At 30.2% G+C, this 13,752-nt stretch overlaps 2 protein-coding genes across 2 annotated transcripts in view; one reads left to right on the forward strand and one right to left on the reverse strand.

Annotated features, from left to right (window-relative positions):
* Positions 1–7,913, reverse strand: part of LOC142323223 (PHD finger protein 23-like) — a 61,611-nt gene extending 53,698 nt beyond the window's left edge. The window contains exon 1 of the mRNA XM_075362582.1: positions 7,719–7,913. Coding sequence (XP_075218697.1) covers positions 7,719–7,740 — 22 coding nt within the window. The 5' untranslated portion in view covers positions 7,741–7,913. The remainder of the gene's footprint in view (positions 1–7,718) is intronic.
* Positions 7,914–9,860: 1,947 nt separating this feature from the next.
* The window catches only part of AGBE (1,4-alpha-glucan-branching enzyme), a 121,255-nt gene continuing 117,363 nt past the window's right edge, over positions 9,861–13,752 (forward strand). The window contains exon 1 of the mRNA XM_075362585.1: positions 9,861–10,076. Within this exon, the coding sequence (XP_075218700.1) occupies positions 9,964–10,076 (113 nt within the window). The 5' untranslated portion in view covers positions 9,861–9,963. The remainder of the gene's footprint in view (positions 10,077–13,752) is intronic.

The raw sequence follows: 13,752 nt of genomic DNA on the forward strand, positions 1-13,752 counted from the left end.
CTTTTCCCAAGCTGAAGTTTGAGCCTATTCTGCATCCACCATATTCGCTGGCATGCGACTTCCACTTCTTCCCTCATCTCAAGAGGGATCTCAAAGGTAAGCATTACACCACTGATGATGAGGCGAAGGAAGCTGTAGCCAAGTGGATCCAAGAAAGATTGCCAAATTTTTCAGTGCAAAAACTTTTCACACATTGGGAAAAGTGTATCAGTGCAAATGGAGATTATATTGAAAAATAAATACTGCATTTTGTAGCTAAGGTATTATACTTTTAATCTTCATTTCATTTCATTCCATTACCTCTTTTCATTCCCATGCTATGCATATATGTGTAAAATTTTATCAGCTGAGCCTCATATATTCACCAGGTAGAGTTCAATAAAAGGGTAACATTCACCTATCTGTTGTAACACTCCCAGAGCTTTAACTCCATCATCAGCAGACCAATTTTTATAACATACACATAATTACAATTAAAATACACATTTAAAAATAGTCTTTTTTTAAAAAAACATAGTTAAAATTGTTAAATTGTTTGTACAGGTGACACAAAAAAACAGGAACTTTTAGACTCCCTCTGCGTACCTTCCAAACTATTGTTAGTTTTGTAAAGCATTTTAATGGCAAAAGCAAGCTGTTGACCATTCCACTGCTCTATGAAGACTGAGTGGCAAGGTTGCCTTTGCATAAAGCATGGCTGCCACGACACATTTCAAAATTTCCTTTTTTTTGTGTCACTTGTATACACTATTGTCACATTTAAAACTTCCTACATCCACCATGGTGCAATAAAGAATAGTATTTATCCAGTATTCAACTGTTATGTCAGGTTTACCAATTTTATAAATTTATTAATAATAAGTCTAAATTTATTTTTATGTTTATTAATATATTTCTTTAATATATCATTTTTTTATTATTATTATTACCTTATTATGAAAAATTGGAAAGATGCAATACACACTACTACAATTCTGTTCATTATGAGACAATACTGGATAACAAATTCAGTCAAAGCAAACCAAAAGGCACACCAGAGGGAATTTTATGTTAGGCCAGATAAAAATACAATACCGACATTGGATTGCAAGTCAGAAACAACTGGTAATCTTCTGAGTGAAATTGGAAAATATCATCTGTCTAAACTACCCAAGGTTATTACGGATGTTCAGATGAGACTGCTGCTGTCATCCAATAATTCATAAAGGCTGTCTGTATCTGTCTATCTCAGTGGAGCAGACTCTCGTACTTGATGCGTTGAGTACAAGCATAGCTGAGCTAAGGACATATAGGATGATGACTGTTTATAAACTGTTGAAACCTGATATAGCTAAAAGGATGCAATATTGTTGTTAGTTCCAAACAACCATTGCTGCAAATCCTGGCATGTTGTCTATTACCTGGCTCCAACGTCTGGTTATGTCATCACACAGAACCCATGCATCTGGACTGAACAATATCCACATGCTGTTCATGAGACTATGCACCCACTGAAATTTGTTGGTTGATGTGCAGTATCACCAGAGTGAATAAAGGGTCAATTTTTTTTTAAAGAAACTGTCATCACTGCAGAGTACTGCCACCACATTTTTATGAAACTCATTGAACAGCTGAATAAGATTGAACTAAATCAAGGATGTCTTTGATGCAAAGTTTCTATAACAACCACATCACCTAAAGGAACTTGTTGGCATTGAGATCACCCAAATTAATCCCACCTGATTTTTTCCTTTGAGATTATCTTCAGGCAAAGGTATTATACAAGCCTTAGAAATTAGATGATTTGAAACAGAACATGATGAATTTTTCTAAGAATGCACAAAACCCACATTTTTACTTGTATACTATAAAATTAGCAGGCTAAAAAAGTAGCAAGGACACAAAAAGCAGCAGTTGGTTCAAAAGCAGGTTAAAAGCAAGGTTAAAAGCAAGGTTAAAAAGCAGCAGTTGGACACAACACATATTACTGACTTTATTAATTAAACTGCTTTAATATAACTATTTAAGAAAATATAAATAAACATTTTAATCACATTTCAAAAATTTTATAAAATATTAATATCAATCTTGTAATACAGTCATACTTAAGACACACAGAAGGTAAACTATAGGTTATTCTAAAATAATCAATTAATAATAATTAAAAACTGCTCTGATCCATTAACAAAATAATTATGAGTATCCTGCAGTTTGAACTCTCCTTTACATCTAATCACCATAGACCTCCTTTAATTAAAAATTATAATAAATAAATTTATAAACTGTGATATTTGGGTCATTCTTTTTTAAAAATGCATTCTGCCTTCAGGAGCAAGCATGAAACCTACATGTCTACATAGATTTCTGCTTCTCTTGCTACCAGACCCTCACAAGACCTCTCCTTCCTTTTCTAAACATGTTTATCACAGGCGAGCAAAAACCTTAATGTTAAAAAGTTTCAGGCTCCCCAGCCTCCCTGAATATACAAAAATGAAATATTGTGATATTCAAACCATTATTTTTCAAAATACACTACCATCAGGGACAAGAAAGAAAAGTATGAAAATTACCACAGAAATATTCAAACCATTCTTTTTTAAAAACTATTCTACTGGAAAAAGCCTATAGTACAAATGGTTTCAACACCCCTGCTCTCCTGCTGTCAAGTCTAGTACCCTCATCAATTAAAAAACTGAAATACTGATATTCAAACCTTCAATAATATTGAAACTTAAAGTTTAACATTGCAGAATTTAGACCCTCTAGCATTTTCAATTACAAAAATTGAAATACAGTGCAGAATCTAACCAATCTTTTCAAAAAGGTTTTCTACTTCTGGGATCTTGTAAAACAAAAACTTGATAAAGTAATACATTTTTGTGATTTATCCCCCCCCCCCCCAATAAATCTTAACTTTCTTAATAACAAGAAATTAAATACTGACGCATTTAAACAATTTTTTCAAAACGCATTTATTTTTCAGGAAAAATAAAAACATAACTATGTCAAAGTTTCAAGACCACTTGTGGTCCTTTGCATTCTATTCCCTTAGCATCCTCAAATAACTATATAAATATTGTAATATTCAAATCAGTCTTTTTTTAATAAAACTTTTACTACTTTAAAGGGCCAATTTAAGCCGATATTAAATAGGTTCAAGATCCTTTGCCCCTAGCCCCCTTAATTTAAATTATTGGAATCATTAATGCATTCCTTCTTCATGTCATGCTTCTAGGAGCTAGTCAAAAGCAATTAGAATCAAAATTTTATAAATTTAATGTTTCTAATAACTTATTTCAAAACACTTTCAGTTGATCTTGCAATCATCAATTAACTGAAGATGGTAGAATAGATAACTGAAAATAATCTTTAAAGTTGGTTATTAAAAACATATTGACAAAATTTGTAGAATATTTTGATTTGGAAGCTTATCTTAATCACTGAAATATACTGTCTTTTAATATAAAATTTTTATAGAAGGAAAACAATTTCTTTTAAATTTAATTTAAAATAAGACTGCAGTAACAAGGCACCTGAAACTCTCAGAGAAACTGGTAAAATCATTTTTTTTAACTTCAAACAAGACACTGGTTTTAAAATAAAAAAATAGCTAATTAAATGTTACAGCAGAGTATGAATACAATAAACAAACAGATTTTCTTACCTCAGCATGACAAAAAGCAACTACCAAAAACACATTTTCAAGCAGACAGTAAACCAATAATGGCAGACACCCTCATTCACGACATCTCAAACAAACTATCAGACCTCACATTAAATATCTGCTTTTATAAGTATGATTCACAGACTACTGAACATAGCCATTTCACCTGAAGATCATACAGAACACAACATTAGAAAATATAGCATTATAAGCTCACTCACTAAAACATTCCTAGACATGATGGAAAAAAAAGTATATTACATTAACACCCATAAACATAGACTTGTAAAAAATAGCTCGTAAAATACAAAATAACTGGATATAATGCAGGCTTCAGAATAACAAACAAAACAAATTATTGCTTGGAGAACACAATGCGAGTAGAATAAATAAACTAAACTAATCTAATCATGAAATGTTCTACGTCAGTAATAAGGAATAAAATTTCAAAGAAAAAATTAACTCTTAAGAGCCATCCATAGCAACACAGAATCACCATTTGCCAACCATCTCATACACGCAAATAAAAAACCCAAGAGGAAGACATATTATCACTGTTGCATTATGAAATGTATGTACAATCACAGAACAGACTAAATGGACAATTGAAATCCAACACTCTTTTCAATCACAATCTACATATGTGTCTAAAGAAACTTTCAAGAATAACATCAGCTGTTGCCAGGGTGAGAACAGGGGCATCAGTCACCACAAATTATTGCAGGTGCTACTGAAAACATTTTGAAACAAGTTATTAAAAATTCTACTTATAAAACTGGTTCACTCTGTTGTTTCAAAAGTTTATAATTTTAAATAATTTTCATTACTATCATCATGGTGAAAACCATACCAAAGAATAACATGGATCATTAAACATATTTTTAATTACTATTGATATATTACATTTATGGCTTATTTAATTAATTATTACCTCACCCAGCCTTCCTCCCTTACACATTTCCTTCTAGTCAACTGCATTATAAAAACAAAACACCTGTACTTTCTTAACTAAACTGCAATATTTTATATAATTTAAGACAAAATGATCTGAAAGGAAAACAACATGATACTAACCACAAGAAGTTAAGTCCTCAGATGCTTGCACATAAATAAATTAGAAGTACAAATGAAACAGATATGGAAAACAGTAAACCTGATATTAACTGATTAAAAGGTAATGAAAAGGAGTAAAAGGTTTGTTGATATGAGCAATGGAGAATAAGAAGCAAGTGAAGTGAAGTGAAGAATAATCCATTACTTCCTTCTACAAAGTGAATAAGTTAGTTACACTATAATTCATAATAAATTATATGAAACAAACCAAACAGATTTCTTAATGCTACCATAATTTATTAATTTGATGCACTTCATATTAAAAATCAGACTCGAAGATTCCACATACAGATATATTATAATTACAGTATATCAAACAATGAACAGTAATTCGGCCCATATTGATAATTGACAAAAAAAATAGAAATGCCAATGGATAAATAAATGAAATCAGTGCTTACATATTATCTCAATCCTAGTCAAATTTTTTCTTTCAAGTTAAAAATTAGCTTTTTGTGTGATCCAAGATCTGCCATAAAAAGAAAAGTAATTAAGATTGATAATATATTCATAAACAATAATTATATGGCAATACTTTTAAAAACGTAACAAAAGATTAAACTAAACATATCATTGCTTTCCTGGTTCAAACTTCTCCAGAAAATGTGAAAATGTTCTTATGGTAAGAGCATATATTATAAGAGAGTACACATAAAAAAAGGTGACTTCTTTATGTTCTGGCATTTCAAAAATCTTCAATTTATGGTGAAAAAACTTCAATTATCCCTACGTAGTATTAAAAGAAAGAAAAAAGTGCAAAAAGTAACTTAAAATGCAAAAAACAACATGTTATTTAAAGGTGAACGGAAAGTGTTTTAAAAAAATCCCTTTTGATACGCCAGAAGGCAGAAGTATAGATTTAACCAGTGCTAAGTAGGGGATAAAAAAAGATTTCCACCTTAAGAAAAACTTCAAATTTACTCAGCATGACAATGGTTGCATGCGAAAAAAGTTTCACATGTTTAGCATACAAGCCCCATCTTCTTACAATTCCAGCAACATTTTGGTCATCCCTTGGCGTAAGGCTTTGTCATATTCTTTTGTCTTCAAAACCTCATTTTTTCCACCACCTGGGTCAGTGGTTGATGATATAAAAAAACTTTAATCAGGTAAGTTTTAGGTCCTAATCCAAATAGAAGGAACTTTAAACAAATTCAATATTTTACTTAATAAGAAAGTTATAGATTTTTTGTTTTTTTCGCAAAAAGCCCCCCCCCCCCTCATTCCACCACAATAATCCGATTTTGACAGCAAATGAACTCGACCGAGATTTTTGGACGAGTTATTTTTAAGGAACAATTTGAAAAAGGCTGGCACAAAATTACGGCAGTTATCGCATCCACATTTTATATATATATATATATATATATATATATATATATATATATATAAACTTTTAAGCTGACGGTGGTTTTGGAGTCTGAGGGGTGTGAAACGCAAAGATATGTCGAAATTTTCCAGAAGTCGAATCATGGTACCTATTACAATAAGTAGCTTTCTTATGAATCTACCTAAAATTAGATAACTACTATTTTCATAAAACAATCATATGTGTAGTTCTATTAAGCAGTTTGATATTAAATTAAAATATAACATATTGAATTTTAAATATAACCATTAATTAAACATTTTTTAATTGTAAATATAACAAAACAACCATCAAAATATGTATTAACCAGTAATCTGCACAGTAAATATAAAGTATGTGAAATTAATGGAATAAGATCTTCCAATTTTTTAGATCTCAAACTTTCACCTGCAATATGTTCTTATCTACATCAATAGCAATGCACTACTGTTAACATTAATTATAAATAAAAAATCACAAATCTAGTATGATGCATTTTTACAGAAACAAATAGTGTTTAATGGGTAAATTCTATTATTAACAAAAGTAGGCCAAAATACAATCACAATGTGTAGGCTGATAAAAATCAAGTTGCTTTATCCTGTAATGTTTACATTTGTATTTCAATTACAAACTATACATTTTAACTAAAATACTCGCCTACTTTTAAGTAGAAATTAAAAAGACTCACTGACATGGGCTAACTACTGTCACTGTTAAATTTTTCTGTTATATATTAATAATCATTTTTAAAGGTAAAAGTAGTATAAAAATCCAGATCCTGATTAACTATGGATATAAAATCATGCAAACTTTTATGCTTAAATTAAACAAATAAGCTCAAAACTAGCACATTAAATATGACAGAATAACCATCAAACTATGTATTAATCAGTAATTACCACAATAGTATCAAGTATATGAAATTAATAGAATAAGATCTTACAACGATTTAGAACTCGGACTTTCATCTTCAGTTATATGTATCTATCTTCATCAATAGTAATGCATTGCTATTAATACTACACATAAATTTAAAAAAAAGAAAAAATCACAAATCAAGTATTATGCATTTCTAAAGAAAGAGAAATGAGTATTTACGGGTAAATTTTATTGACAAAGCTAATTAGTAAATCTTGAATCAACAGAAATGTAAAAATTAGACATACATGTTTAATGTAATCTTTTTGACAACTGAATGGAACTCGATTGTTTCTTAAACACGGGGTAAACAGAGCACAAAAGCAGATAAGGCAATCATATTTACCCACACATGCACAAATAACTTCTTTGTGAAAGTACAAACACCAATATCCTAAAAATTACTAGAAGCAAAAATAAGCTAATACTGAAATATGTACAGTTTAATGGCAATTATCTTTAACTTTATTCCACAAAAAATGCTGATTAAACAGTAATTATTATACTAAATCAAATTCTTTAACATAACCATAATTCTGACCAAAATTCATACGAATGTAGCTGTAACATTACCGATAAAAATACAATATTTTTCCAAAAGTATATCAAACATTAAATAAGAATAATACGTTTATTTTAAAAAACAACAAACACACTACTTCATGAAAAACATTGACAGCATACTTCACTTACCTTTGACAACGGCGTCAGACATTATAAAAAGTTAATAGGCAGACAGTACAGGAAAACTACAACGCCAGTTCAAAATTAGACTCTGAAGACAAGAATAAATTATTACACAGTACAATAGGCGAAAAAACTCACAACTAAACATTAGCTCCACCAGGACCACAACAAACAAACGCTGACACCATCGCCATTGCACTAGCTTAATCCAATGAAATTTTTTAAGTATTACCAACACCACAATTACGAGTTATAGTGTTCTTTAACACCATGTTTCTTGTTCAGTTATTAAAAAAGGTTACAATTATTTGAAAACGTATGTCAGCGAACAGAAAATAATTATTAATGCTGGTGGAACTTTAGAATTTTTTTTTTGTAAAATAAGTGTAAACTAAGAGTGATATTTTAAACATTATAAAGTTGTGTATGGTAGTCTGAATAAAAATATGCTTCACAAAAATACACTTTCCTCCATTAAAAGTGATTTTCGAATGAAAAACTTTAAAAAGGATTATTTGAGAAAGTTTTACTTTTCTTCTTGTGCTAGAAAGAGTAATGCCAATAATATGAGTAAGAAGGATGGTGTGATCTTACATCTTTTCTTTTTCTGTTTAGCCTCCGGAGCCACCGTCAGGATTACTTCAGAGGATGATATGTACGACTGTAAAAGAAGTGTAGTCTTGTACAGTCTCAGTTCGACCATTTCTGAGATGTGTGGTTAATTGAAACCCAGCCACTAAAGAACACCGGTATCCTCGATCTAGTATTTAAATCCGTATAAAAGTGACTGTCTCTACTAGGATTTGAACCTTAGAACCCTCGACTTCGAAATCAGCTGAATTGGGAAGACGCGTTCACCACTAGACAAACCCGGTGGGTTAGGTTGCATCTTACAGACTTCACCGTCATCTCTCAATCTCATCATGAGTTGAGTATAGACAATCATATACGTTTTGAGTGACTCCTAGGGAAGTTTAAGTGAAATAATTATTTCAGAACGATGGAAATAGCTAAAAATTAATATTTTTTAAATAAATACAATAATAAGATTGTTTAGCAGTCATACACTTGCGAAAATATGAGTGCTGGACTGGCACTAAAAGTCACAGCTTATAATATAGGGTTAGTTGGTAGTTCTAATCTATTTTATTTCAGTGCAAATTTATCGGCCCTTAGATGCTCTCTCTTGGTATGTTTCTGTTGCTTAGATCTGATTAACATCAGTCTCTGCCTTGTTAGTCCAGGAGTATAATAAGTTATAGTACTATATTTTATATGCAAAAGAGACGTAGCTGCCTACTATCTCAAATTCTAAAAAGTTGCACAAAATGGATCAGACGAGTCGATTAAGAGCATTGTTTAGAATCTAGTACTGAATTTCTACTCAAAGAGATCCGTATCGGACAAATTAAAATTTTGAAATCTAATGGGTGCCTTTCCAATATTAATGGCAATCTTCACCTATGTAGAAGTTAAAGATGGTCGCGTGCAGCCTCTTCGTATCTACTGGTTTTTTATCACTGGATGTGAAATGAGGTTGTTCTGTTCGCTTCAGAAGCCTCTTCTTCCAAGATAGAATTGTAGTTCAGGAGTTACTTTAAAGACACTTAATAACGAATTAATTAGTAAATGATGAAATCATTTATATTACATTTTTCTTCATTTGTGAATTAAATAATGGCGTATTTGTAGTGACAAGTTTTACTTACGTCAGTATATTCAGGTTCGCCGGCCTCCGTGGTGCGAATGGTAGCATTTTAGCCTTTTATCTGGAGATCCCGGGTTCGAATCGTGGTAAGGCATACATTTTTATACGCTACAAAAAATGCCATTTCACCTCATCCTCTGAGCAATACCTAACGGTGGTCCCGGAGCTAATAAAAAAGAAGCATATTCAGGTTCAGACCGTTTTAACGCATTCAGTCGAAATTTGTATGAAGTTCGATTATATTTGAACGGTGTGATACATTTACTTACGGTACTATGATTTATTTATGCACAATTATTTTGTGGTATACCATAGAAAAATTAATACTTTTAGGGTTTCTCAACAGTGTATGAGAAAGTGCATGAAGTGTGACGTCTATAAATCAGACAGTGTTTGTAATTGTGATACGTCATCCTGCGGTGCAATAAATACAGAATGTTGGGGTAAAATTACTTCAATCATTGAAGACGAGTAACTTGAGTGTGTTTTGTTCCCCCACTGATCACATTGTGTGTTTGACCTTGGTCAACTACCAGAATAGAAATGGGTGGCAAGTTGTCAGCGATGGATCCCATGCAAGTGGAGGTTCCTAAATTGAAAGAAATGCTTGATCGTGATCCTTACTTACGTCCGTATGAGAGAGAATATAGAAGAAGGTATAATTAATTATTTTTATATTATTATGACTTATAATGTATTCTTTATTTTATTAGTTATTGAACATACTTTTTTTAGGTTATGTCACGTGATAACGGTTTCTTTAGCGCCATTCTTTGACAAAAAAGTATATTTTATTTCTTTTAAGATTTCGAATAGTTCTATTAGTAATTGAAACTACTTTTAATATTAGCCTATTATTACGTCTTGGCAATGTTTTAAAACTTGTCTGTGTAACTTCATTTTGTATTGAAAGATGATAGATAACGATAAAAATCCTAATGTTATAATGTAATTTATTATTTAACTCATCTTGTAACTTATGTATATTTTCTCCGAATTATTATTTCTCTATGTACAGATTTTGAACAACCCCATTTAACATAAAGTTTTTTTTCTAAGTAAATTTAATATCGGTTGTTGGGTCCGGATGTAATAACATGATTTTGCTTGTGCATTTTCGTTGTTTAATTAGGAAGGGATGATTTTTCAAGAAGACATGTTGAATTTCCAGGTATCAATGAAGAGTTGTATTTACGTTGACTTGTGTATGCTGGTACAAGACTGCTTTTCATGTTTATGGTGAGGGGGGTCTTTTGTGATAATTTCAACCATAACAAAAAAATGAGTTCATTTTAATGTTCCTTTTTTTGACGGTCCATGTTTATGTTAGGGCTTTTATTTCTCATGTATATGTATTTTTTTTTTTAAGTGGATTTGGCCATGCTTTGTTAAATTCCTGGTGCCTGGGTGAGAAAAGATTTATTATAAAAAAAGATCCCTCAGTGGACTTAGTTAAGTTCAATTTATTTTATGACGTGTAGAATTTCAGTATTCCAGTTTTAATATTGAAAAGTGCCTGTAATTAATCCTATACTTAAGTTGTAAGTATATTAATTATAACAGTGTAATTTGATTGGTTTGAGTGATGTTCTGGGTGTCTCCAGATGCAGATGTTCATGGCTTTGTCGATTCAGAGGTTATAGGCAGCTGGATATTTTGTTCTTGTGTGTTCAAGCTTTGAGTAGTTGTATAAAAGGGACGAGAAAAGTATACAAGTGCATGATATACTACCAGCACTAGTAATATTGATGTTGCCAAGGTTAGATATACATCATTGCATTTCATTCTGTGTAGCTACCACTTCAAATATACTTTCATTCTTTCTTATTAATTACAGTACATGTAATGAATGAGAGCTTGATACATCCATAGATCACCAGATCAGAATGTGTTGTTAGAATCCTACAACAAAATGATAGCTTGCAAGCTGTATCAAGAAATTGTTGAAATAAATAATCTTTTCGAAAATCTTTTGAAATTGTACATAATTTTACATTACATAGATCATATCAGAAGTGGGGCTCAGTAGATGAAAAAAAAGAACTTTTCCACCATTTGCTTGAAGAGATCCAGAGAAAAACTGTGGGAAAATCTTGATCAGTACAGTGAAAAAATACACAATTCATTATAAAAAGAAAGAGAAGTGGTTAAAGTCCATATTAATATAAATATATGATAAAATAGTAAAGGAAATTTTGGGAAGGTACTAAATAAATAAAATCAGTTAAAAAAAAAACATTTTTGAAGGTATTAATGGTAGTTATTTGAGCACATACTATTCATACATGTTAAATATGAAGAAATTCAGGGTTTTTTAATCTGCATTTATAAGCTTATCAAAAAAAAAAAAATAGTATGGTTCATTAAATGAGAATCTTTTTGTTTTATTTTAAATAAATTGGTGGAAAGATCTTTTAAATGCAATGGTAATTTATTAAAAATACCAGTGAATGCATAATTAGGATTTATTCACACGCCAAAATATTTATTGTGGCAGTTTAAATTATATTGTATTAAAATAGTTCTTTTGAATGGTTGATATTAGATATTTTCATTTTTTAGTTAAAGGTAGCATATTTGTTTTTATAAATACACAGATAAGTGAGAATCTTTAATTTACTTAATATCAGTTAATTTTACTTTATTTATTGGAATCAGATAATGAGATCTATTAGTCCTTTTTTACATCTTAAAAACTCGCGCTGACTTTTTAAATCAGCCTTAGCATAATATTGTATTTCAAATGGAAATAATTTTATAGCTATTAAAATAATTATAGCTGCATAAAATTAATTATATTTTGATCAAATCATATGTAATGATGATGACAACCTTAACATTTTCTTAAAATACTTTGAAGTAAAATGTTATCGTTTAATTTTGTTACTACTGAAATCCATTTGATTGTGATATAAGAATTTATCTAATGAGGCACCCAGAAATGTCATATTATAGACATAAAAATATAATTATAATTAACTGGAATACTTTCCATGCAGTTACCAATATTACATTTACCTGTAAAGCTCAGTATAACCAGTGGTTTTACCCTTATGTAAAGTTTATTACAATCAGTGCATTGAATGTTTTTTTGAACTGTTAACATAGAATCTTTCAGTCCTTTTAGGTATTTTGGAATACAGACTGTAATATCTTAACATAGAATCTTTCAGTCCTTTTAGGTATTTTGGAATACAGACTGTAATATCTGTAAAGAAGATAACGATGAGTGATTTGAGATTTTGAGGAAGATCACTAATAAATAATAAGTGCAAATGACCCTGATTCTTTTGGGACTACATCATTGATTAATGGCCTAGATTTTACTTATTTGTTCATAAAATAATTAAATTTTAACTGTGTTTGTAGTCTAAGTTATGATGAATTTAACCAACTGTAAGTGCAGCTCCTGATTCTACAGTAACTATTTTTTTTTTTCCATTAGTAAGAAGTGATATTTATATTTAAAATTTAATTTAAGGCTGGGCCTTGAAACTGTTCATCATGTGCATAATCTTAATTGTTTTAATTCACTACAGAATTCCTTCCTGGAAAAAGAATGGGCTATCCAGGTCATGTTTGGTGCCCATAAATAAGCTTAATTTATGAAATAAAAGTTCAATATTTCTCTTCATTTATATTTAAAAATGTGAAATCTTGCAAAAAAAGAGTTATTTATTAATTTAAAAAAAAATAGCTAAATTACAAATATTAATATCCATCTCCTTCAAATCAAACAGCAGAGGTATTTTCAATTAATAAAGCATACTATTTCATCTTACAAGAATACATACACATATGCCCACACAGACACAGATTCATGTTTTTTTGTCGTTTTAAATACTACAATTACATGATCTGGCTTATTTATATAAAATTACATTAAAAAATTTTCTTTTACAAAAATAATGTTAATCTGTTGATGAGCTTTAAAAACCATTAATTAGATAAACCTGAATTTTCCTTTTTCTTGCAACATTAAATAATACTAATATTCAGATACTTTTAAATTAATTGTATAAAAAATCTTATTTTATTCTGTGCTGAATTTTATTTATGTACTCTTCACATGTTTACTCAGTATCACTTTATTATTTTTATACATTAATATTGACTGACTAGAAGCTCTTATCATTATTACTGTATTAATTTTTGTTGATGGCAGATCTGGGTTTTCCTATACAGTTCTTTTTTTTTTATGATTCCAGGTAAATGGTGAGGCAGTTGCTGCTATGTTATCCATGGAGTAGCACTTCCCTACCTAATCTTAGTACAATCTTTTTAATAATGTTATTCTGTAACAGTCTCTGTACTGTATTTATTTATCTTATC

This window comes from Lycorma delicatula, chromosome 4 (genome assembly GCF_047948215.1).
Source record: "Lycorma delicatula isolate Av1 chromosome 4, ASM4794821v1, whole genome shotgun sequence".
Taxonomy (NCBI): Eukaryota; Metazoa; Arthropoda; class Insecta; order Hemiptera; family Fulgoridae; genus Lycorma; species Lycorma delicatula.